The following is a 24,531-nucleotide window of genomic DNA, read 5'->3' on the forward strand; positions in this document are numbered from 1 at the left end:
TGAGCTCCATGCTCTCTTACTTATTAGCTGAATATCTCATGGAGGGATAGAAAACTGATCTTCAGTCTCCTCATCTGTGGATGGGATGAAAGAAGTGTGAAATAAGCCAATATTTAAAATATGCCAATATACAAATCTTTAGGACACTGACATAGTACATTTCACACAAAGACTAAAGGCTAATATCTAACAGTGCAGATAAAGTGCTTTGAAAAATACAAAATGTTACCCCACACAGGCAGTTATGTACTAAACACTGAAGATTTTTCTCTTGAAAACACTAAAAGAAAACTGTTGAACCATCAAAACACATGAATGTCTAAGAAAGCTCTAGATCAATGTCAGCAATTTGTAACTGCACTGAAGTTCACTCTGTTTCCAATCAAACTCAAACACTGAGATCTCTCCAGTGGCAAAAAGGCCAATGTGAAATATAACAGAAAATAGGGGCAGTGGGGGATGAATCAACGGTTGTAGAACCAAGAAGAAATTACAGGCTGTAGACAATCACACCACGGCTTAGTACAAGTGACCAGCGCCTGTGCCTCAAATGGGGTAGCATCCTAGCCTCAAAACTATTTGCTTGTTTGAATTAAGAGCTAGCACCACAGGCCAGCCCAGGCCCCCCTTTAATCAAGAGCATATGGAAAGACAAAGCTTAGCAGCCTGTCACAGCCGGTAAACTTGGAAAGCAGGGAGTCTAGATTCAGAACCCCGGCAACGGCTCTGTTTCGCTGGCTGTCGCCCCTTTTCTTCCACATCCCCGACCCTCTCGGGACTGCTCAGAGTCTTCTGGCGCTCCCAGAGCCCTCTCCCTCCCGCCCACGCCTCAGAGCTCACTTCTTCGTGTACAGCTCCTCCAAACGGTGCCAAACGGCGGCCTGGCCCGGCCCGGAGCTCTGGCTCTGCTGTAAGAAGGCCGGCACATCCTTCATGATTGCAGATCGCTGAGAACAGAAACACCAAGCAATCGGAACCGGCAGGGATGGCGGGCGGAAGTGCTCGCTCACTTCCGGCACCGCGCCGCGCGGGGCATGCCGGGAGCGTCCCAGTAGCCCCCGCCGGTCGCGGTCGTCAAGGTAACCGCGTTCTTGGCTTCGGCCACACTTCTCCCGCGTATTTGGCCCTGCCCTTGAGGCGTAAAAGAGTAGAGGTGCCTGGGGACAGCTGGTCACCGAGTGGTCACGTAGCCTCAAGCCTTCAAACGTGGCTCCTTTCAAATAGGGATGGCGTCTGGCGAGGACTAGGTGTGATGAAATTCCTGACCGCAGTAAGCGCTCAGAGAGCGTTCGTTATCAACTGCCCGGACAAGAAGGTCGAGCGCAGGGTAAAACGAGGAGGCCTCCGAGTTTGGCTTCCCAACCAAGAAACCAGAGTCCCACAGAGCGGGAAGCTGCCTGCACCGGGCATAGACCACCCCCTTGGGCACGTCGAGTTAACTTGCCGGGGGCTGGCAGGGCTGGGCACCGCGTGAGAGGCGGAGTGCTGGTGCTGGGGGCGGGGCGGGGCGGGACTTGACGCGAGGGGGCGGGGATAAGAGTGTCGGGCGGGGCTTGGCGCACGGGGGCGGGGACTCGGCTGGCACTTGACCCTCTAGGCGCCGTCTCCATGCAGAGCATCATGGCGCTGAGCGGTCGTCTGGCCTTGGCCGCGCTCAGAGTGTGGGGCCCCGGAGGTGAGCCACGGCAGGGAAGCCACGGGGTCCTGCAGATAGGCTGTAGGAGGTGGGGCGGGCAGCTAAAAGTATTTGCGGTAGTGAGAACCTGGCAGGTGCGCTCTTCCACAAGTTTCTACTGATCGGCCTCATCTGTACATCTCTTTAAAGATGTTTTTTATGCAGCTATTTCCATTGGAGCACAGTCTTTGAACTGCCTTGTGGAAGTTCATTGTATGGATGTCTCATAATTTATGTCACCATTTCCTTATCGAAATACTTTCTAGTCTCGTATTATTACAAATAACGTCGTGTTGAATAACCTTGTTTGCACCCCATTTTGAGGATGAATTCCCAAGAGACTGGCTTGTGTAAAGTTATATGGTTTGTGTTGTTTTGAGACATAGTGGCCTCCAGCTGGCTGTGTGAAGAAGGATGACCTTGAACTCCCGCTCCTGCTGCTTCCACCTCCAGCTGCTGAGATTACAGTCATGTGCCACCACATACGGCTGTTATTTATGTTTTAATTGTCCCCCATAAAGGTTGTGAGGTTAAAATTTCACTAACAGTCATAGTGTCTGCAAAATAGTAACATGTTTTGTATAGCCTTGAGAATGATCTAGGATAGGCATATTTTCAGTTTCAAATGAGTGAGTTTATTAAGAGAGAGAAAAATCATCACATTGTATATTCAAAAAAATCCAGCAGAAATCTACTGAGGAAATCCCATTAAGGTGGCCAGCCAGGTGGAGTTTCCAGTAAAGAGAGTGTCGGGCAGAACAGAGTGACCCCTTTGGTGAGATTTTTCAGTAAAGGAACAAATAGCAATAGAAAGAGATAATATCAAACATAATATCAAATATAACACTTGCTGCATCCAACAAAAACTGACAGAGGAAGTTGAGATAGTCAGCTGGAGTCCCAGATGGGCTTTTTTTTTTTTTTCTCAGTGTCTGAGCATGTCTTCTGGCCATGCTTCCAGCTTCTCCTCCCCACTACAGGCGCTTTTACATGTGGGATAAACATAGTAACCTTTGTTGGAAATGGTTCACCTTCTAGCTGTTCTCCTGGGCACAGTGTTTTTACTCTTGGGTTGTTTTGCTGTTCTTTTTCCTTCTATGGTACAGTTAGGGGAGCCAGCCCATCCAGAACTTGGACTTTGAGACAAACTTGGGTTTGAAATGGGAGTTGTCAACCCTGCCTCCAAAGCCAGCTTCTCAGTGAGTTCAAACAACACACAACAGTTTGCCAATATGATGTAAGAGTTTGTTTTTTTTTTTTTTTTTTTTTTTTTTTTGCTGGGGATCAAACTCAGGCCTTACACTTCTCTGGTAGGCCAGCACTATACTTCCAAACCACATACCCAGTCTGGAGTCCTTACATTTTTAGGGCCCACAGTTGTTAGCAAATTAATTTAAGTGCCCAATAACAGATGAATATTTGGGTAAACAGTGGTCTATCTACTTGCTGTGTGGAAGACTTTAATAAAGAGGTATGCATTCAGGCTACTGCTACAGAGCTTTCTCTGGAGCAGACTTTTGGGTGGTAAGGATAGAGTAGGGATCAGGAAAGACACTCAGATTCATGGAGGCATTTCTATATAGGTCATCTGTCATTAAAACCCAACACAGGAACCCCAAGGATGTCTATGAGGAGGAGTGCCTTTACAGAACATTTCTTCTCTTGAGTTTAGATTTTAGGACTCGTAGGTGACTTCATCCTTTTGTCTCTTTGTGGTGTCTCAGGCATCACTCAATGCCAGCCTCTGGGTCTCTTCATCCCAGGAGCTTTCCATACCATGTAGATGTACTTTAAGTAATACCTTAAGTATGTTGTAGCTATTTGGCAAAATTTTGTTCACATGTATGTCAGTGACTTGCAAACATTTTTTGTACTAGGTGACTAAGAAATGTTCTTCATGTGCCCTGACATGGATATCTGTCAGTTTGGCAGGTTCTCAGCAATGGTCACAACTTTTCTCTTGACCTTTCTATATTCTCATATGGTTTGTATTTAAGAGGAGTTCAGGAAATGTCAGGGCAAGAACTGTAAGTGAACTGTTCTCGGTGCCATGTGAGATGGGGTATTTGATGGGAAGGGGGTGGTTTTGGAACCAGAACTTTCTTTTTGTCATTCTTCTTTGTTTTCATCAGGAGCCCCCTTGGAGAGTTTCACTGACTTAGCTCAGAAGAGGGACCTTGGTAAAGTGCTTTTATACCCTACTCTGATACAGCAGGGCCTTCAGAAGCATTGGCCCATCTCTGCAGTGTGGGAGGAGATGAGGCCTTTCTCCCGGTTTTTGTTTGTTTGTTTGTTTGTTTTTGTTTGTTTTCTTGTGTATTTCCTGTACTCTCTGGTGAGAGGTTTATAAACATAGGTTCCTCCAAATCAGATTAAGAATTAGAGATGAGGATGTAATTCTGGAATAAAGCTCTTGCCTCTTCACGCCCAGCACAACAAAACACCCCAGTCATCTTTGGCCTCCTTGCTTTGAGCTTTGTCGGCTGAGGTTCAGGGTGATGGAGGATTCCTCCTGGCTTGCTGGATAACTGAACATGGACTGTGTAGATAGGGCAGCTGTGTAGTGCAGCTGCGTAGAGGGGAGAGCCCACAGGCACCCTAACAGGAGAGGGAGCCAGCACTGTTGCCTTCAAGAGGAGGGCCTAAGATTGTCCTTGGAATTAAGCAAGCTTTTAACCTTGTGGGATTGTGGTACTCTGAAATGGAGACCATGCTTCTTAGGCAGAATATGCTGGATGGGAAAAGGGTTACTTAGAACCACTAAGATTTAGGACATGAAAACAGAGAAGCCTTTTGTTTGGCTAAAATGAGGGGTTAAAGCTATCACTAGAATGGCAATGGTGTGAGGAGAGCTTCTGGGAAAGTAGACAAAGAGCGTGACGAGAGCAAACAGTGCTGAGGTCATCCTGCTAGAAGACAGCTTCTGTCTGAAGACACTGTCCTGTCTGAAGATGTACTTCTAGCGTTCATTTCTTGTACTGAGTAAAAGACACTCTTAGTTGCCTGTTTGTGTCTGTATTAACTTTAGACTAGTCATTTATTTGGGGAAGATCAATTTGATCTGTTTAATCTGTTCCAACCAGTGTGAAGAAGTCTCTATACTGGTTATTAGGGCCATCTGATGGGAGAATTGACCCAATATCCCAGCTCTCAGGGTGTGAGGAAGTTTCTGTGGCCCGAGGCTGTGGTCCTGAATTCAGGGCAGATTGCCATGGTGATGGAGACATTGCAGCTTGGTTAGGTACCAAGGAAGCCCTGAGTCAAGGCTGTAGACTCAGGAACCTTCCAGGGCTATGTGAAGCTGCAGTGCCCAGTGTTTCTCTGGCTGCAGAATTTAGTGGGGGCATTTTCAGACCAGGTTGCAGGTTCTGTGTTGTTTATATTGCTTTTCTTGTGCATGCATGTGTGTGTGCATGTGTGTCTGTGCGTGTGTGTATTCATGTGAGTGGATACATGTGTGTGTTTGTGGAGGCCATAGATTGATGTAGGAAGTCTTTCTCAATCACTTTCTGCCTTTTTAAAAAATCATTTTTAAAAGTTTATGTGTTTTATGTGTATGGGTGTTTGTTTTCCTTGCATGTATGTCTATGCACCATAAGCATGCAGTGCCTGTCATGGCCAGAAGGGGGCATGGGATCCCCTGAGACGAGTTACAGATGGTTGTGAATCACCATGTAGGTACTAGAAGTTTAACCTAGGTCCTCTGGAAGAGCAGTGTATACTCTTAACTGCTGAGCCAGCTCTCCAGCCTCTCTACCTTTCTTTAATTTTTAATTTCATTATTTTTAGTTATATGTGGTTGTGTGTGTGTCTGCACATGGGTGTGTTCACATGGATGCAAGTCATGGAAAAGGACAGAAGCATCAGATCCTTTAGAGCTGGAGTTATAGATAATTGTGAGCTGCCATGTGGATGCTGGGAATTGAAACTGGGTCCTCAGGAAGAGCAGACAGTGCTCTTAACTTTGAGCCATCTCTAAAGCCCCCTACCTTGTTTTATGAGACATGGTTTCCTATCAATTTGGCTAGGTTGATTGGTCAACGAGCTCCAGGGATCTTCTTGTCTCCCCTGTTCCAAGGCACACTTGGTTTTTACATGGATGCCAGGGGCTCTAGCTTTTCTTCCAGTTAAATTTCTAGGCATCGCATCATTTATATACTCTTGTTGCCAATGGGAAGAGGCCAGAAATTGAATACTGTGCCTGGTACCCCCCAAAGCCTCTCTATCTCTTCCCTCATAAATTATCCTGCTGTTTCTTTATATATAAACAAAAAAGCTGGAATTGTTAAAACCTGGGCTACATAATGCTCAAGTCATAACCATTTGTAGCTGTGTCTGTCTGCCCTCATAATTGATTCTGTGTACAGGCCGCACACTACCAGATTCCAATCTATCCCAGAGTACCAAAGATACATCCTGTACAATGAATATGTATTAATTAAGTGGGCCCCTTAAACCAATTCTCCCACATCCTCAGACTCACACATTTCTTCACAATGCAAGACATTCTCATCCTCCCCTGCTGCTTGGGAATAAGACTCAACCTGAATATAAGTCACATACTATTGATTCATTGACCATGTGGCATGGGACCTCCATCTTCCCCTAAAACCTGTAAGAAGGTACCTCCACTATGCTTCATGGACCAGAATTCTCTCACAGTTCTTCCATCATCTTGTCTTTTCATGGTGTTAATAACTCTAGGATTTAATCTCCTACAAAATGTCCCCTCTGAACCACAAACCCAAGACTTTTCAGTGACTATATTTTTGGTCTTTATTCCTTACTTAGAGCTTATATACATTTTAATACTTGATTGGGATTTTGGTGCTTTGTCCTATTCAATTTATAATAGCTCTTAATACATTAATACACTAATGTTTTCCCTTATTTATGTAAGATATGTTTCAATTTTTTTTACTCACAGAAATCCACCTCTTTGCCTCATTAATTTCTCATTTTTTGGTTGCAGAACATGGCAATAGAATAATTTTTCTTAGAGTTTTGATTCTTACAACTTTTTTGTTTGTTTGTTTTTTGCTTTTTTGAAACAGGGTCTCTTTACATAGCCCTGGCTGTCCTGGAACTCACTATGTAGACCAGGCTAGCCTTGAACCCTCAGAGATCTTCCTGCCTTTACCTCATGAGTGCTGAGATTAAAGGCATTCGTCAGCACACCCAACTAATTCTTTTTTTGTTTTGTTTTGTTTTGTTTTTTAAGACAGGGTATCTCTGTGTAGCCTTAGCTGTCCTGGAACTTGCTTTGTAGACCAGGCTGGTCTTTAACTCACAGAGATCTACCTGGCTCTGCCTCCTGAGTGCTGGGATTATTAAACTCGTATTTTTCCTGAATGAAAAACCTCCTGAGGCATCATTGAAGCCCATCATTTGTACATTGCCTTCTGTATACTCTTCCTTTGAAAAATGAGTTCATACTCCTCTTACTATTTTCTGGCATTTGAAGGTGACCCTAGAGCCTTTTTAGAGCTGTGTGGGAAGAGTCTTGATTTGCTGGATGCCATGGTCTTGCTTGATTGTATAGGTTTGATTGCTGAGTCATGGAAGCTGCCCTGTGTTGTTTGAATCTTAGATGGTCCTTTGTTGTTGTTGTTGTTTTGTTTTGTTTTTTGAGACAGAGTTTCTCTGTGTAGCTTTGGAGCCTGTCCTGGAACTTGCTCTGTAGAACAGGCTGGCCTTGAACTCACAGAGATCCTCCTGGTTCTGCCTCTCAAGTACTGAGATTAAAGGTGTGCGCCACCACTGCCTGGCTTAGATGGTCTTTTAATAAAAAACCCACCGCACTCGGGAGGCAGAGCCAGGTGGATCTCTCTGAGTTCGAGGCCAGCTCTACAGAGCGAGATCCAGGATAGACACCAAAACCACACGGAGAAACCTTGTCTCAAAAAAACAAAAACAAAAACAAAAACAAAACAAAAACAAAAACAAAAACAAAACAAAACACCCAAAAAACAAAACAAAACAAAACCCAGAGCCAGATATCAGGGTGAAAGCTGAATGATCAGAGAAGCAGAACCGCCAGTCACTAGTTCTTACCTCTAAGAAATCCTCAGCCTAAAGAGAGTTCCTATTACTTCACACCTTATATACCTTTCTCTGCCCTGCCATATTACTTCCTGGGATTAAAGGTGTGTGTGCTTCCCAAGCAAAGGCATGAGATCTCAAGTGCTTGGATCAAAGGTGTGGCACCACTGCCTGACCTCTATGTCTAGTCTAGTGGCTGGCTCTGTCCTCTGATCCTCAGACAAGTTTATTAGGGTGCACAATATATCACCACAGCCCTGATGTGCTATTTGCAGCAGTGCCCCTAGCTCTCATGGTATGGATGTTTCTTTCTGGAGTCATCTCTGGATCCTCATTTTTTTTTCTTCCATTTCTTTAAGGGAATTTTTTATTTCCTCTTTAAGGGAGTTTTTCATTTCCTCTTTAAGGGCCTCTATCTTCTTCTTCTTCTTCTTTTTTTTTTAAAGATTTATTTATTTATTTATTATGTATACAGTATTTTGCCTGCATTATGCCTGCACACCAGAAGAGGGCACAAGATCTCATTACAGATGGTTGTGAGCCACTATGTGGGTGCTGGGAATTGAACTCGGGACCTCCGGAGGAGCAGCCAGTTCTCTTAACCGCTGAGCCATCTCTCCAGCCCCTCTATCATCTTCTTAAAGTCATTTTTCTGATTGATTGATTTCTTCTGCTTCTTCTCCTTGGTATGTTCAGGTCTTGCAGGTGTAGAATCACTAGGTTCTGATGTTGTCATATAGGTCTTTATGTTGTTGCCTGTATTTTCGCACTGGCATCTACTCATCTCTTCCTCTGCTTGGTGCAGGCGGTGTCTGTGTCTGAAGGTGCCTCTCTTGTTCTGATTGACAGTCTTGGTCCACTAGGGGTTCTTGGTCGAATTGGTGTTGTTTCTCGCAGAGATCCGCCTGGCTCTGCCTCCCGAGTGCTGGGATTAAAGGCGTGCGCCACCACCGCCCGGAAAATTCTTTTCTCAGTGCAGCATTCTCATCTTACTCCCTCTGTGTCTGGCTGGTGACTCCTGGATCCTCATTTTTATCCTGGTTACATAATGGTGTAAAGTCTGAGCTTTTTAATGTTCTTTAAGCTTCATGGTATCTATCACATCCTTGTGGGAATATTTTTGATACTACAGCATGCAGCACAGAGTGACTTCCTCGCTGTTAACAGGCATCCTTAGCATCAGCATCTGTCTTTCTACAGTCTTCAAAGGAGGCTTTTTCCCATCTGCCCAATGAAGTTGTCCATCTGCCTTGTCAGTAATTGAATTAGGCAATGATGATCTGAAATTTTTCAGCAAATCCCAGGGAGTCCTGATATGTATTAGGAAACCCATAATCAAAAATTCCATTCCAGGTTTTCTTCCTCCAGGCTTTATCTTTTTATTTTTTTGAGGGGTGTACTTTATTATTATTTTCTTATATAGTTGGCAATTCTTTGCAATCCCAAGTTCATAAAGAGATTCCTGTGTGATTTTTCTTAGAAATCTTTTTGTTCTATACTATGATGCATTATCTTTTGAGATGAGATTTTGCCATATTGCTAAGGATGGCTTTGAACTCCTAGTCCCCCCCCCCCAACAGAGTTTCTCCATGTAGTTTTGGTGCCTATCCTGGATCTCGTTCTGTAGACCAGGCTGGCCTCAAACTCACCTGGCTGTGCCTCCCAAGTGCTGGGATTAAAGTCGTGAGCCACCACCACCTGGCTGATGGCTGGACTCCTAGTCTTAAGTGGCTCATCTGCCTCAGGCTCCTAAGTAGCCATGATTACAGGATATGCCAATATGCTTAGCTTATTTCAAATCTCAGTTTTTGTATATGGCGAAGGAGGGTGTCAAATGTGATTTTTTTTCTCATATTGATATCTAATTATTCCAGCATTTAAATATAAAACCACAGGAACACAACAGACCTTTCCCCATTGAAAAGCACTGGATACTTTGTTGCAAATCAAATCACTTTGTGGGGTCTATTTCTGGATTCTGGATTCTGTTTTGTGGTATGAGTCCAAGAACTCTACCCACTTTTTCCACAATCGTTCTTTGCACACAGGCTTTATCCTAAAAGAAGTTGTCTGAGTCACTGTTCTATTTCTGTGAAGAGACAGCATGACCATGGCAACTCTTATAAAGGAAAACATTTAATTGGGATTGACTGGCTTACAGTTTCAGAGGTTTAGTCCATTATCATCATGGTAGGGAGCATGGTGGTGTGCAGGCAGACACAGTGCTGGAGAAGAAGCTGAGAGTTTCATCCTGACCCGAAAACAGAGAGAGACTGGGCCTGGCATGGGCTTTTGAAACTTCAAAGCCCACCCCCGGTGACACACTTCCTGCAACAAGGCCACATCTCCTCATCTTTCTCAAGTAGTGCCACTCCTTCAAATATATGAGCCTATGGAGGCCATCTTTATTCAAACCACCACAGAGGTTATAACAATCTTCCTTTGATATGGAATTTTTTGCTTTCTGAGACAGTCTTTCTATTTAGTCCTGGTTGTCCTGGAACTTACTGTGTAGACCAGGCTGGCCTAGAAATAACAGGATCTGCCTGCCTCTGCCTCCCGAGCACTGGGATTAAGGGGTGCACTGCCACACTGGCCCTGATACAGAATTTTCTTCCTCTTGGAGGTTACTGGATAAGACAGGAAAGGGTGATAATGAAGGAAGAGACGCCAGGCGGTGGTGCTGCTGCGCACCTTTAATCCCAGCCCTCGGGAGGCAGAGGCAGGAGGATCTCTGTGAGTTTGAGGCCAGCCTGCTCTACAGAGCGAGATCTAGGAAAGCCAAGAGAACCTTGTCTCGAAAAACACAAACAAACAAACAAACAAACAAACAAAAAAGAAGAGGCAAAGTCAGGAAGGAGGGAGGAGACAGTGGTAGAGGAGAGAGAAGGCTGTGGTGGAGGAGAGGGACCAGGATGTAATAAGAAGGAGACAGACAAACAAACAAACAAATAAATAGGATAAAAATTTTAAAAGGGTTGGAGTTCTGGGAGAAAAAGTTTGCTGGGAAACAAAGATTCTGATGAATGCTCTATTACAGATGCTCTGCAACAGCAAGAGGTTACCCAGTCCAGTGCTCAGATAGACCAGTGGACCATCAGTCAGTCAGTCAGTCAGTCAGCAAGAGGCTACCCAGTCCAGTGCTCAGATAGACCAGTGGACTATCATCAGTCAGTCAGTCAGCAAGAGGCTACCCAGTCCAGTGCTCAGATAGACCAGTGGACTATCATCAGTCAGTCAGTCAGCAAGAGGCTACCCAGTCCAGTGCTCAGATAGGCCAGTGGACCATCAGTCAGTCAGTCAGTCAGCAAGAGGCTACCCAGTCCAGTGCTCAGATAGACCAGTGGACTATCATCAGTCAGTCAGTCAGCAAGAGGCTACCCAGTCCAGTGCTCAGATAGACCAGTGGACCATCAGTCAGTCAGTCAGCAAGAGGCTACCCAATCCAGTGCTCAGATAGACCAGTGGACTATCATCAGTCAGTCAGTCAGCAAGAGTCTACCCAGTCCAGTGCTCAGATAGACCAGTGGACCATCAGTCAGTCAGTCAGTCAGTCAGCAAGAGGCTACCCAGTCCAGTGCTCAGATAGACCAGTGGACCATCATCAGTCAGTCAGTCAGCAAGAGGCTACCCAGTCCAGTGCTCAGATAGGCCAGTGGACCATCATCAGTCAGTCAGTCAGCAAGAGGCTACCCAGTCCAGTGCTCAGATAGGCCAGTGGACCATCAGTCAGTCAAAAGCAGGTCTAGACTCTGGACACTCTCACACGTCTACCCGAGGAGGTGACACAGATGGTTGGGCACAGAAGGCCCAATATGGCACTTGGTGCTGATCTCTGATGAGACTGGATCATCCCGGGAGGGGGGCGGTGTCTCACATTGAGTGCATATACTGTCGACACAAAGCACAGCTCTTGCTTCAAAGGGAATAAGGCATAGTTTATTCTGAGCCCAGTATGAGTGGCCATGCCCTGGAAATACAGACTCAGGTTACTCCAGGTAAAATCTCTCTCATGGAAGAAGTTATACGAACAAATCACAGAACATAAGACAGTCAGAAATTAGTTTATTTACTGAATATATTGATGGGGACATCAGGTAGGTGGGTTACAGCCAACCAGTAAATCTCTACTATAGGTTTCAGATACTATCTAATGACATCTTTAGCTCCTGGGATAGTGGAAGCTTGTGTTCTTCGAAGTCAATACATTCCAGAGGTCTTACTTCATAATCAAAAGGATGTTAGGTATCCTATCCAAGGGTCTAAAAGATAGCCCAAGGTAAGTTTAGCTCTTGATCTGCAACATTGCAACTCTAAGGCTCTAACTTGTCAGTCTGCAGAACCGTTCAAGCTGTGGCCTTTTCAGAGCACCCCAGCTCACACCTCTGATGATGGGGCTGTGGCGCTGCTTCCCTGGTGCATGCAGTGTCTATAAACTGGAAGGGCTTTCTTTTTCTTTTTCTTTTTTTTTTTTTTTTTGCCCCCAAGTAAATCTCAATTTCTGATACAAGACGACCTTCTGTTTAGTTGGTAGAAAGTGATTATTTGGATGACACTAGAGAGAAGTGCACCTCCACCTTGGATGGTGGGAAGAGGACAGCCGCACTCACTCTTGCTAGCATAAGACTGATGGCCACCTGCTGCCTGTCTTCTGTACTCTTGTTGTCAGTGTTACAGGTGGGAGAAGGCCCATATCCCTCTCTGTGGGAGCCTCAGTCGGCTTTGGATGTGGGGGCAACAGTGAGAAGGTGAAGCTGTCTCTGCAGGATGTAGCTGAGCTGCTTCGGACCAGAGCCTGCCAGAGGGTCGTGGTCATGGTGGGGGCTGGCATCAGCACACCCAGTGGCATCCCGGACTTCAGGTACACTGCCGTAGTTCCCTCTGATGTCATTTCCCCCCTGTCTTCTGCAGGGCTCAGCCTTCCCCTTCTGTCTCTACAGATCCCCAGGGAGTGGCCTCTACAACAACCTCCAGCAGTATGACATCCCATATCCTGAGGCCATCTTCGAACTTGGCTTTTTCTTTCATAACCCCAAGCCCTTTTTCACGTTGGCCAAGGAGCTGTACCCTGGGCACTACAGGCCTAATGTCACTCACTACTTCCTTCGACTGCTCCATGACAAGGAGCTGCTTCTGCGGCTCTACACACAGAACATCGATGGGCTTGAGAGAGGTGAGTGAGCCTCTGGTTCCTTGCATGTCTGTGCCTGCTTCTAAGGAGGACTGTCTGTGGCCTAGTGTTTATCTGCCATCCCTGGGACTGGTGCCAGGCAGCTGGTTATGCCTTTACTGCTTCTGTGTTTGAGGCCACAGTGGAAACCTCTCTATAGGCCTGTCTCCCACACAGCTTCTGGGTTTGAGTTTTGGATGGAACTAAAGTTCATACTATTTTGAATCTGGTGTGGATCTCTTTCTCTCTCTTTACCCCTCTTCCTTTCCCCTCTCCCCTTTCCCTTCCCTCTCTGCCTCCCTCCCTCCTAAGGACCCCTATGTCCTTTCCCTCAGTGTCCCTTACTGACACGTGGCCAGGCCTTGTTGTCTGTTCTCCCCACCTCCTCTCTCACCCTCAGTTGCTTTCAGGCAGATCCTCACATCGTAGCGTTGACATAGAAACAGTGTCTAGCTAGCTCTGGAAGATACAGCCTTATTAAAGCTTAGCTCTGGTGCCCTTATGCTGAGGAACCACCAACATTTCAGTCACGCAGTGACAGCAGCAATGAGGGAGAACTTGCTGGTGCTTTCCCAAGGTGCACTCTGCATCCATGACAGTAGCCGGTGGACAGCAGCCACTCTGCTGTCTGCAGGGATGCTGCGGTCTGAAGATGGCAGCACCTTACTCCAGGGACAGGCTTCCTCTGAGGAGGAATCTACAGCTCAGAAGCACAGAAAGAGCAGTGGCTATCCCACCAAGGCTGCCTTTTCCCCAAACAGAAGGACAGGTTTGGGGGGAAGGTAGGAATCTCCTGGCTTTGGGGTTCAGCACTGCAGTTAGCAAATAGCAGCAATGAACTTGATGAGAATCTTTGGCTGAGGAGAAGGTTCTGCTGTTGCCCGTGCTGGCCCTGACTTCTTCACTAACTCAGTTATCCTGAGGAGAAGGTTCTGCTGTTGCCCATGCTGGCCCTGACTTCTTCACTACCTCAGTTACTCATTTACTAACTCTCAGTTCTTTAGCCTCAGCTAGGATTCTGGGCGGGAGCCACCACACCCGACTGAGAAGCTGCTTTGATTACCAGCCGTGCAGTTTTTGGAAACCTAGTTTTGTCAAGCCCAGAGGCTGTGCTTGTGTACTTGCTTAGCCATCCCAGGGCTGCAACACTGAGCTCTGCTTTGAATTGCAGCGTCTGGAATCCCTGCCTCAAAGCTGGTTGAAGCTCACGGGTCCTTTGCATCAGCTACATGTACGGTCTGTCGAAGGTCCTTCCCGGGGGAGGACATGTGGGTGAGTTACCTCATGAAATGGTCTCTGCCTTCTGCAGTCCTTGGGGAGGAGATTATAATAGTGGTATTTTATGCTTGTTTGTTTGTTTTTGAAACAGGATGCTCACAGTGGTCTGAAACTCACCAAGTTATCTAGGCTGGCTGCCAGGGAACCCTAGGGATCCACCTGTCTCTGCTTCCCCAGTGCTGGGATTATATGTCACCAGCCTGGCTTTTGTTTGTTTGTTTGAGACAGGGACTCACTATTTAGACAAGGCTGGCCTGGAACGCAGAGATCTACCTGCTTCTGTTGGGATTAAGGATGTGCTCTCCCATGCCTGGCTCTTTTATTTTTAATTTAAAAAAAAATACATACTTGTAGAAGAACTAAGGCTGGCTGAGGATGCAGCTCAATGGTAGAATGCTTGCCTAGCATACACAAGGCCCTGGGTTCCATCGCCAGCACTCGCTCTATCCCCAAAATGCAAGTCAGAAATATACAGGGAAAATGAATCTCCCAAGTCAGGTGTGGTGGTGCACACCTTTAATCCCAGCACTTAGGGAGAAACAGGCAGATCTCCGAGAGTTTGAGCCCAGTCTGGTCTACACAGTGAGTTCCAGGACAGCCAGAGCTACATAGTGAGACTCTGTCTCAAACTCCCTCCCCCACAAAAAAAAAAGAAAAAAAAATGAATCTCCTTTTAACTTACCTATTGCTTACCTTTCATGATTTGGTGGATGATGTGAGATATTATATGTACATATAAACATACATATATACACACCTACAAATATTAAAATTATTCATTGACTCCTCTTACGTTTCTTTTCTAAGTTCTCTACACGCCTGTGCAGTTTAGTGGGTGTCTAGTGTTGACGTCGGAGCCCCGTTTACTCCTTTTGTTACTTACCTTTGTTTTTTGAGACAGTTTTTCTGTGCAGCTTTGGAACCTTTCCTCTTTCGTTACGTACATGAGGAGGCACTTTTAATGTTTCTAATGTTTGCTATTGAAAACAATACAGGAGGGTATAGGGAGAGGGATGAGTAGATAACGTGCTAGCCATATAAACGCTGGGCAGGTGTGCCAGCCCACAGGTCATCAGAGTCCTAGAACAAGCTGAGAGCTAGACTAGCTCTGCTAAGCCCAAGGACCTGCGTTCAGATCCCCAGCACCCTTGTAAAAGTTGTGACCCCTGGGCTGAGTGGGTGGGGACAGGTGTATCCGTGGAGCTCATTAGCCAGTCAGCCTAGCCTAACTGGTGAGCTGCAGCTGATAAGACTCTGTCTCAAAACATAAGGTGGAGCCAGGTGTGGTGGCGCACGCCTTTAATCCCAGCACTTGAGGCAGAGAGAGAGAGAGAGGCAGGCAGATCTCTGTGAGTTCAAGGCCAGTTTGGTCTACATTATTGAGCTCCAGGACAGCCAGGACTAGAGAGAGACCCTGTCTCAAAACACACATGCACACATATGTATGGTGGAGAGTGACTGAAGAAGGTGCTCGGCATCTCCCTCTGCCTTCCACATGCATGCGTACGTGTGAGTCCATAGGCACAATACTTTCCTGTAAGGTCCAAAGAGTCATTTACAGTAGCTGTGCTTTCTGTTTCACCAGGCCTGACAACTTGTTTGAACCGTTTATCATTTCTTTCCTTCATCTCTCCTTTCCTTTCTCCATTCTTCCATTTCTTTCTAGGACATCAGTTTGGGAGCTGTTACAGTTGAAAGCAAATGTCCCCACAGGGTTGTACGTCTGAACACCCAGTCTGCAGTCAGTGCTGCTGTGTTAGGAGGTTGTAGAACCTTTGGGATATGAAGCCTGGCTGACAGACATAGGTCACTTGGGTGGGCCTTTGAAGGCTATACCAGCTTCAGGTTCTGGCCTTTGCTTTCGGCTTCCTAGTTGGCCACAATATGAAAAGCAGCAGCCATACATTCCTATCTTCACAAATGAAGCCTGTCTTAGTTAGGGTTTTTATTGCTGTGAAGAGACACCGTGACCACAGCAACTCTTATAAAGGAAAGCATTTAATTGGGGCTGGCTTACAGTTCAGAGGTTCAGTTCATTATCATCATGGCAGGAAGCATGGTGGCACTCAGGCAGACATGGTGCTGGAGAAGTAGCTGAGAGTTCTACATCTGGATCACCAGGCAGCAGGAAAAGACTGAGACACACTAGGCCTGGCTTGAGCTTCTGAAACCTCAAAGCCTACCCCCAGTGACATGCTTCCTCCAACAATGTCACACCTACTTCAACAAGGCCACACCTCCCAATAGTGCCACTCCCTATGAGCCTATGGGGCCATTTTCAAATTACCACAGAGCTAATCCTGGTGCCACGATGAACTGAAATCCTGTTCAGACTGTGAGTTTTATCCCTTAAGTTGCTCTGCCAGGCATTGGTCATAGTACTGAGAAGAATGCTGTGACCAAAGCTATAGAATCTCTTTGTGTTCCTAGTAATAACGAACATGTACATACTTTCTTTGGTTCACATTTCAAATATTTTTCCTAGCTAAGTTGTGGTATATACTTGCAATTCTAGCATTCAAGGGCTAGAAGCTAGGGGATTATGAGCTCAGGGGTAACCTAGACTACATAGTGAAGCGCTCTCTCTCTCTCTCTCTCTCTCAAAAAAAAAAAAAACCTCATAAAAATCTTCTTTAAGATGTTTCATTGTGGTAAACATATAACACAAAAATCATTATTCAAATAATTTTAAAAATATTTATTTCGTATATATGTGTGTGTGCCCCTGAGTGTATACATGTGCACCACATGGGTGCAGGAGCCTGTGGAAGTCAGAAGAAGGCATTGGGTGCCCTGAGACTGGAGTTACAGACAGTTGTGAGCTGCCATGTGGGTTCTGGGAATTGAATTCAGGTTTTCTGCAAGAGCAACGAGTGGTCTTAACCATGAACCATCTCTTCAGTCCCCTTTTTAGTAATTTTTAAGTGTAGTTCCAAGGTATTAAGTATATTCTTAATGTTCTGCATCCAGTACTGCCATTTATTCCCGGAATAATCTTTATCATACCAACCAGAAACTCTATAGCTGTTAAATGCCAGCTTCCCCTGAGCCTGTGGTAATGTTTCTTCTCTTGTCACCTGGGAACTGGATCATAGAGTCAGTCAGTGCCTGTTCTTTTGTGACTGGCTAGTTTCAGAGTGTAATGTCTTCAGATTTCACTGTCTCATAGTGTGGGTCAGACTTTCCTTCCTTGTAAAAGTTTGATAACATTCCATTCTGCAGCCGAGTGTGTTTTACACTTACATTCATTTGTTGGTGTATACTTGGGTTGCTCCTACTTTTTGGTTATTGAGAGTATGAATATAGGTGTGCATTTCTCTCTCTGAGACCCTGCTTTCAATTATTTTCATTATATTCCTAGGTGTGAAATTGTATCCTGTGGTAAACCTACCTCTTAATTTTTTGGAGGTTTCATTGAACTTTTTCACAGAGGCTGTACCATTTACATCCTACCCATTGTCTCCTGCACTGCTGTTCCTCTACTGACATTGGCCACCTTGCACAGAGCTTTGTGGCTTTTATGGTTCCAACTTGTCAGATGAGATAAAGTCAATCCAGTCTGTAACAAATAATTACATTTATATGGAGCTTATTAGTATTGTGGTCTCAAAGACAGTTTAGAAGGTCGAGAATGTCCCACAATGGTGACTGCTTTCACAGCTTACTCTCAGGGGGTTTACTTGGGATTGTGACTGGTGTGCAGAAGTTGAACTGTCTCAAGATGAAGCCATGTTTGGCATAGTTCATGAGGTCTGCATGTGCTGGTGAGTGCAAGCAGCCTCAGCCTATAGTTCATCTCCACACATGCCTGACAATTGGCTTTACAAAGCCATATATTCTACTTTAAGGCTCACAATCAGTGCTGTTCAACTGTGACTTTCTTCTTTGACAAAAGTCACTCTTTCCCATGTGGCTATCTACTTTTTTCAGCACTTAAAATTGTATATTATTGTTTATTTTATACATATGGGTGTTTTACCGACATGTATGTCTGTGCCCTATGTGTGTGCATGGTGCCCAAGGAGGCTAGAAGAGGGTGTTACAGACAGGTTGTGAGCCACCACGTGGGTGCTGAGAATCGAACGAAGGTCCTTTGGAAGAGCAGCCAGTGCTTTTAACTTCTCTATCTCTCCAGCTTCCCTCACAGACTCTCCCCTCAACCCTTTTGTGACAGGGTCTCACTATGTTGCCCTGGCTGGCTTGGAACTTTCTATATAGACCAGGATGGCCTTGAACTTACAGAGATCCACTTTCCTCTGCCTCCTAAATTCTGAGATTCAAGGTGTGTACCACCATGCCCAGCTATCATAGTGGATGAAACTGTATTCCACTCCCCCACATAATAGGCTTGATGCCATTTAAAAAAAAGTATTGATTATGTATGTAAGGATTTGTTTGGGGGCTGTCTTTTCTGTTCTAATGATCTGTATGTCTTTTTTTTTTTTTAATGCCAGTATCACATTACTTTTTGGTTACTGTAGCTTGTAGCAAATTTTGAAGTCAAGAAATATGAATTGAAATGCTTTATTTCGTGTGTGTGTGTGTGTGTGTGTGTGTGTGTGTGTGTGTGTGTTTGCATGCATGTATGTATGTGTACCATGTGTGTGCCCGGTGCCCACAGAGGTCAGAAAAGAACATTGGATCCCTTGGAACTAGAGTTCCAAATGGTTATGAGTCACCCCTGTAAGAGCAACAAGTGCTCTTAAGCACTAGGCCATTTCTCCAGCCCATGAAATAGGAATTTTAACAAGTTTTAGGATGGTCATGTCAGCTTTCTGTCACTGCAAGAAATACCTGAGATAATAAACTCAGAAAAGGTGTATCTTGGATCCCAGTTTCAGAGATTCTGGTCCATGTCTACTGGTCCATGTCTTGGGCCCTTGGCAAGGTGGCAAATCATGGTGTGAGAGTGTCTGGTACAAAATTGCTCATCCCATGGTTAGGAAGGAAAAGAAAAAAGGAAGAGAAAGGAGTCCATTATCCCTTTGAGGGCATGTTCCTATTGAAGGGACTGTAGCCAGCTTGAGCATGTCAGGCATGGCTCTGGCAGGCCTTGCCCTTCCTCATTCCCTCTGCCTTGCTAAAAACTGTTAGATTATATTCTTAAAGCTACCCACCAAGGTCTATTCCCTTATTTGGCCACTTCCTCTTCCTGAGGCTGACTACCAAGGTCCAGCTATCAAAGTATTGAAGTCCAACAATCAAAAGCCCCCTTTTGGTTGTCCTAATTAATATGCCCAATTAAAACAAACCAACTCATCCTAACACAGGGTATCTCATTTTACCTTTATAAATTGTTGCTTTTTTGTGTGCCACATCTGTCTCCTCTCTATCCAGAGGCAGTCCTTTGTCCCTCTGGGTCCAATATCCTTCCCCCTCCCCCTTGTTCCCTTCCCCTTCTCCCTCCTCCTCTTTCTTTTGTCTTTGTCTCTTATCCCCTGCCCTCTGTCCTTCTGGGCAAATAAATCTCCTTTGTGCTGAGGACTTGTTCTTGGGGTGTCTTGTGCTGAATACTGGTCCCTTCACATATGACCTGAGACTCTAGCTAGACCTACCTTCTACAGGTCTACCCCCTTCCAACAGCCCCACAGTCCTCTACACATAGCCTTTGGAGATAAGTTTTTGTTTTGTTTTTTTGAGCTTTAGCAAAATTAAGTAGAAAGTACAGATAGTTACCAGATACCTGTACTCATACACATACAGTTTCCATCACTGTCAACATTACACCAAAGTCAGTTACCTGCGGCCGATGAACCCACATTGATGACACTCTTCCCAGAGTCCACAGTAACCTTAGTGTGGTCTATTCTATGGGTTTGGATAAATGTGTAGAGACAAGTATCCATCATTATGGCATCATACACAGTACTCCTGTCAGTCTCCTTAAGTTCCTCTATGTTCTGCTTATCCTTCATCCAGCCCAACCCCTAGCAATTTTGATCTTACTTTCTTACTGTTTTGTAAGTTCTCTGGAGTGTCATAAAATTGGGATCATACAGTGTGCAGCCTTTCATACTGGCTTCTTTCACTTAGCAGTGTGTATTTGTTTCTTCCTTGTATTTTCCTGGCCTGGCAGCTGACTTATTTGTTCTGAGTAATGTGCAATTTGTCTAGATGTACCATGGTTTATCCACTCTGCTGGTGATATGAATGCTTAATTTCAAGGATATGAATTGCTTTATGCAGGTTTTGTGTGGATGTAAGTTTTTAGGTTCTTTGGGTAAATATCAAACAATTTTTGGATCATAGTAACAGTGTGTTTAGTTTTATAAGAAGTGGATATAGCTTAGAGAGCTTGACTAGCTCATGTGAGGCCCTGGGTTCAATTTCCAACATCTCTCTCTCTCACACACACACACCCCAGCTGTCTTAAGTGGCTATGATATTGTGCATTACAATCAGCAGCCAGAAACCCTACTGTTCCATGTCCTCATCAGTATCTTTTGTTATACTTGTTCAGGATCTGGGTTAGATATCTGTTCAGGTGTGCAGTGATATCTCATTGCTTTAATTTGCGTTTCCTTAGTAGTCTTTAATGGTGAACATCTTCTCAAGTCATTTGTCAACTTTTATTCTTTGGGGAGGTGTCCATGTATTTTGCTATTTTCTTTTTTTGTGTGTGTTTTGTTTTTTGTTTCTTCGAGACAGGTTCTTTCTGTGTAGCTCTGGCTGTCCTGGAACTTGCTCTGTAGACCAGGCTGGCCTCGAACTCAGAGATCTGCCTGCTTCTGCCTTCTGAGTGCTGGGATTAAAGGTAGGTGCCACCACCACCTAGCTGTATTTTGCTCTTTTCAAAAATTGATCCTTTTCTTTTCTATGGAACAGTAGGGTTTCTGGCTGCTGATTGTAATGCACAATATCATAGCCACTTAAGACAGCTGAGGTGTGTGTGTATGTGTGTGTGTGTGTGTGTGTGTGTGTGTGTGAGAGAGAGAGAGAGAGAGAGAGAGAGAGAGAGAGAGAGAGAGAGAGAGAGAGAGGAGAGATGTTGGAAACTGAACCCAGCTAGTCAAGCTCTCTAAGCTATATCCACTTCTTATAAAACTAAACACACTGTTACTATGATCCAAAAATTGTTTGATATTTACCCAAAGGTAAATTGAGCCTTTTATGTCCTCCTCCTCCTTTCTCTGCCCAGAAGTCCTGCCTATACCTCTTACCTAGCTATTGACTGTTCAGATTTTTATTACACTAATCACAGCAATACACCTTCACACAATGTATAAATATCCTACAACACTGAGCTTTAAGAGTTCATTGTAGAGCTAGCAGGATGATGGTTCAGCAGGTACATTATTACTTTTCTTTTGCTGTGATAAAATACTATGACCAAGGCAAATTACAAAAGAGGAGTTTGTTTTTGCTTATGGTTTCAGAGGGATAAGAGTCCATCATGGTGGGGACACATGGCAGCGAGCAGCAGGCGTGGCTGCAGGAATAGGAAGCTGAAAGCTCACGTCTTCAAAGACAAGCATGAAGTAGAGAGAGCGAAGTGGAAGTAGGGTGAGGAGCTAGCTCTCAAAGCCTGTTCCCACTGCCTTACTTCCTCCAGCCAGCCTGCACCTCCTAAGCTTCCCCAAGAGCACCACCAGCTAGGGACCAGTTGTTCAAATGCCCTATGGGGGTCATTGCTTATTCAAAGTACCACAGAAGGTGAAGGTGTTTGCTGCCAAGCCTGACAATCTGAGTTCGATCCTTGGGACTCACATGCTGAGGGAGAAAACCATTTCCTACAGGTTGTCCTGAGTTTCACATGCCAGCTGGCACATGGGCACCCAGCCCCATATACACAAATAATAAAAAATGTAATAAAAGAGTTCTTTGTATATTTTAGTTAGTAGTTCGTTATAGTTTGTTAGTATTTTCCCCAGCCCATGGCTTTTCTCCTCATTCTTTCTACAGTGTCTTTCTCAGACTAGAAACTCTTAATTTTGATATTACATCATCCTTATTTCTTTCATGGGTTTGCCTTGGTGTTGAATCTAAAAATTCATTGCCATACTAGAGATCATGTAGGTTTTCTCCTATGCCATCTTCTAGTTTTTCTCTTTATATGTAGGTCTCTGATCGACTTTGATTTTTATGAAGCATGTAAGTCTGTCTAGGTCCATCCTGTTGCATGTGAAAGTGTGCTCCAGCACATGTGTTGAAAATGTTCTTTCGTTAGAGATCAGTTGATGTTGCTTGTGTCAGTTCTGAGCTCTCTTCTCTTTCCCTCACCTCTATTCTCTCACCAGTTCAGTGGTCTAGATACCTTTGGCTTTAGAGTCATAATATCTGGGAGGTCTCCAGCTTCACTTCCTTCTTCCATGCTGTACTGGCTGCTCCGAATCCATTTGCTAATCATGTTTTCTGCATAGTTTTCTGACGTTTTCCTCAAGAACCTGCAATTTCACTGTGTTGTGTTTCCATGGGGATCCCTTTTATTTATTCTGCGTGAAAAGCATAGGACTGTCTTTAGCATTGCAGGGTAATCCCCAGCCAATCTCTCTTCAGATGTTCATCACTTCTGCCCTCTTCCTCCCAGTCTGGACGGTACTCTGAGGAGATGGGTATCCCTCCTTCTCTGGGACAGTTGTGGTGACTCCGCAGTGTCTGCCACTGTCACTGCTCGCGTTGCATTCTGGGTGATTTCTTCTGATCTGTTTCAAACTCAGCACCCTGTTCTGTTACAGAGAATAAAGTCCTTTCGTTGATTTTACTTTTGCTTTTTACTTCTAGAAGTTCTATTTGGTAATTTTTTAAAAATCCATGACATTTAAAGTTTTTATATTTTTAATAGATATTTCAAGCTGGTAATTTTTTCCCTATTAATTTAAACACCATAGTTTTATTATCTGTAGCTGATAATTTCTGACCTATTTGGGCTGTTGTTTCTACTTATTCTTGCTGAATTTATTCCACTAAAATCTACTCGGTTAGCTATAAAGATTTATTTACAAGGATGCTTCTGTGTGCCTTATCAGAAAGTGACATTGCCTCCTTTTCTGCTTGGGGCGAGACAGGGTAGGTGTGGTTATTAGTAATTGCCATCTACTGTACCTCATCCTGCACGGAGGCAGTGTTTGGCAGCTGTGGTCACTCCTGACAATGCCAGCAGTGAGCTGAAGCTGACCTGAATGCCTCCTAGGGTGGAAGCAGTACCCTGGTCTCTTCAGCTCAAACTGGGGACCGGCTTATGCTGCCTTTCTCACTGTATGCGGGATGCCCACAGAACACTGTCTGAGGGCTGGGAACCTACAGAATTGTGGGTAAAATTGGGTGACATCTAGGACATGATTTGAAATATTTCACCCCTCTCCAATGTTGAGGGTTATAAGAAACAGTTGACAAAAATTGCTAAAGCCACATGGGGTCTATTACATAGTTCAGCTTTTGGACATTACAGTTTCCTCGAGAAGCTGTTGCCTTTCCCCCTTTTAAAATCACCTTCCAGCTGAGCGGTGGTGGCGCACGCCTTTAATCCCAGCACTCGGGAGGCAGAGGCAGGCGGATCTCTGTGAGTTCGAGGCCAGCCTGGTCTCCAAAGTGAGTTCCAGGAAAGGCGCAAAGCTACACAGAGAAACACTGTCTCAAAAAACCAAAAAAAAAAACAAAAACAAAAACAAAAACAAAAAAAAAACAAAAACAAAAACAATAAAATCACCTTTCTTGGTTCTTCCTCTCTGATTCCCTAGGCTGATGTGATGGCAGACAGGCTGCCCTGCTGCCCTGTCTGTACTGGCATTGTGAAACCTGACATTGTGTTCTTTGGGGAGCCGCTGCCTGCAAGGTTCTTATTACATGTGGCTGATTTCGCCTTGGCAGACCTGCTACTCATTCTTGGGACCTCCCTGGAGGTTTGTTGCAAGGCGTGTGGGGATGGGTGGGAGGGTGGAGGCCATGGGGGGGGGGCAGGGCCTGGTTGATGGTGCCAACTTTTCAGGTAAGCAGAGTCAATGGTAGTGACATCTCAGGGTTTGGAGCAGTGGCTGTGTAGGAGGGCATAAGGGTACAGAAGGTTAGCTATGGCGCAGGACTGAAGGGACTGATCCAGATACAGAGCTGCACTTTGGGACGAAGAGCAGATGGCAGTCCTGAAGTGACCTTTGGTGGGAGAAGGTTGGCTGCAGCATCATCAGTTTAGCTGGTCGGGTGCAGTCAGAGGACCAGTGGGGTTGGGGTCTTCATGTGGGTGTGAGGTTCCTGGGAGACGACCACTGGAGGTGTACAAGGAGTTGGTCTGCACCTGAGTCTGGATGCCAGGAAATTTCCAAAAGGTGTAAAGAGGTTAGACCATGGGCTGGGGCCCAACTGTATGTAGCCATAATCCCATAGTTGTTAGTGGATGATGTGCAACCCACCTGGAACAGCCTTGCTAGTATCG

General features: G+C 45.0%; 2 protein-coding genes across 14 annotated transcripts in view; one reads left to right on the forward strand and one right to left on the reverse strand.

Annotated features, from left to right (window-relative positions):
* Psmd13 (proteasome 26S subunit, non-ATPase 13) overlaps nucleotides 1–1,499 on the reverse strand; it is a 14,027-nt gene extending 12,528 nt beyond the window's left edge. The window contains exon 1 of the mRNA XM_059264752.1: nucleotides 841–1,499. Within this exon, the coding sequence (XP_059120735.1) occupies nucleotides 841–935 (95 nt within the window). The 5' untranslated portion in view covers nucleotides 936–1,499. The remainder of the gene's footprint in view (nucleotides 1–840) is intronic.
* The window catches only part of Sirt3 (sirtuin 3), a 27,762-nt gene continuing 4,270 nt past the window's right edge, over nucleotides 1,040–24,531 (forward strand). Inside the window, exons 1-6 of one of the 13 annotated variants that reach the window (XM_059264677.1) lie at nucleotides 1,062–1,327; nucleotides 12,245–12,394; nucleotides 12,484–12,578; nucleotides 12,658–12,890; nucleotides 14,059–14,159; nucleotides 23,843–24,004. In XM_059264677.1, coding sequence (XP_059120660.1) covers nucleotides 1,253–1,327; nucleotides 12,245–12,394; nucleotides 12,484–12,578; nucleotides 12,658–12,890; nucleotides 14,059–14,159; nucleotides 23,843–24,004 — 816 coding nt within the window. In that variant the 5' untranslated portion in view covers nucleotides 1,062–1,252. Of the gene's footprint in view, nucleotides 1,328–1,580; nucleotides 1,676–12,244; nucleotides 12,579–12,657; nucleotides 12,891–14,058; nucleotides 14,160–23,842; nucleotides 24,005–24,531 lie in introns of those variants that run through there. The other 12 variants (XM_059264688.1, XM_059264736.1, XM_059264715.1 and 9 more) reach the window with 12 other exon arrangements.

The sequence above is a fragment of the Peromyscus eremicus genome, chromosome 1, assembly GCF_949786415.1.
Source record: "Peromyscus eremicus chromosome 1, PerEre_H2_v1, whole genome shotgun sequence".
NCBI classification, from domain to species: Eukaryota; Metazoa; Chordata; class Mammalia; order Rodentia; family Cricetidae; genus Peromyscus; species Peromyscus eremicus.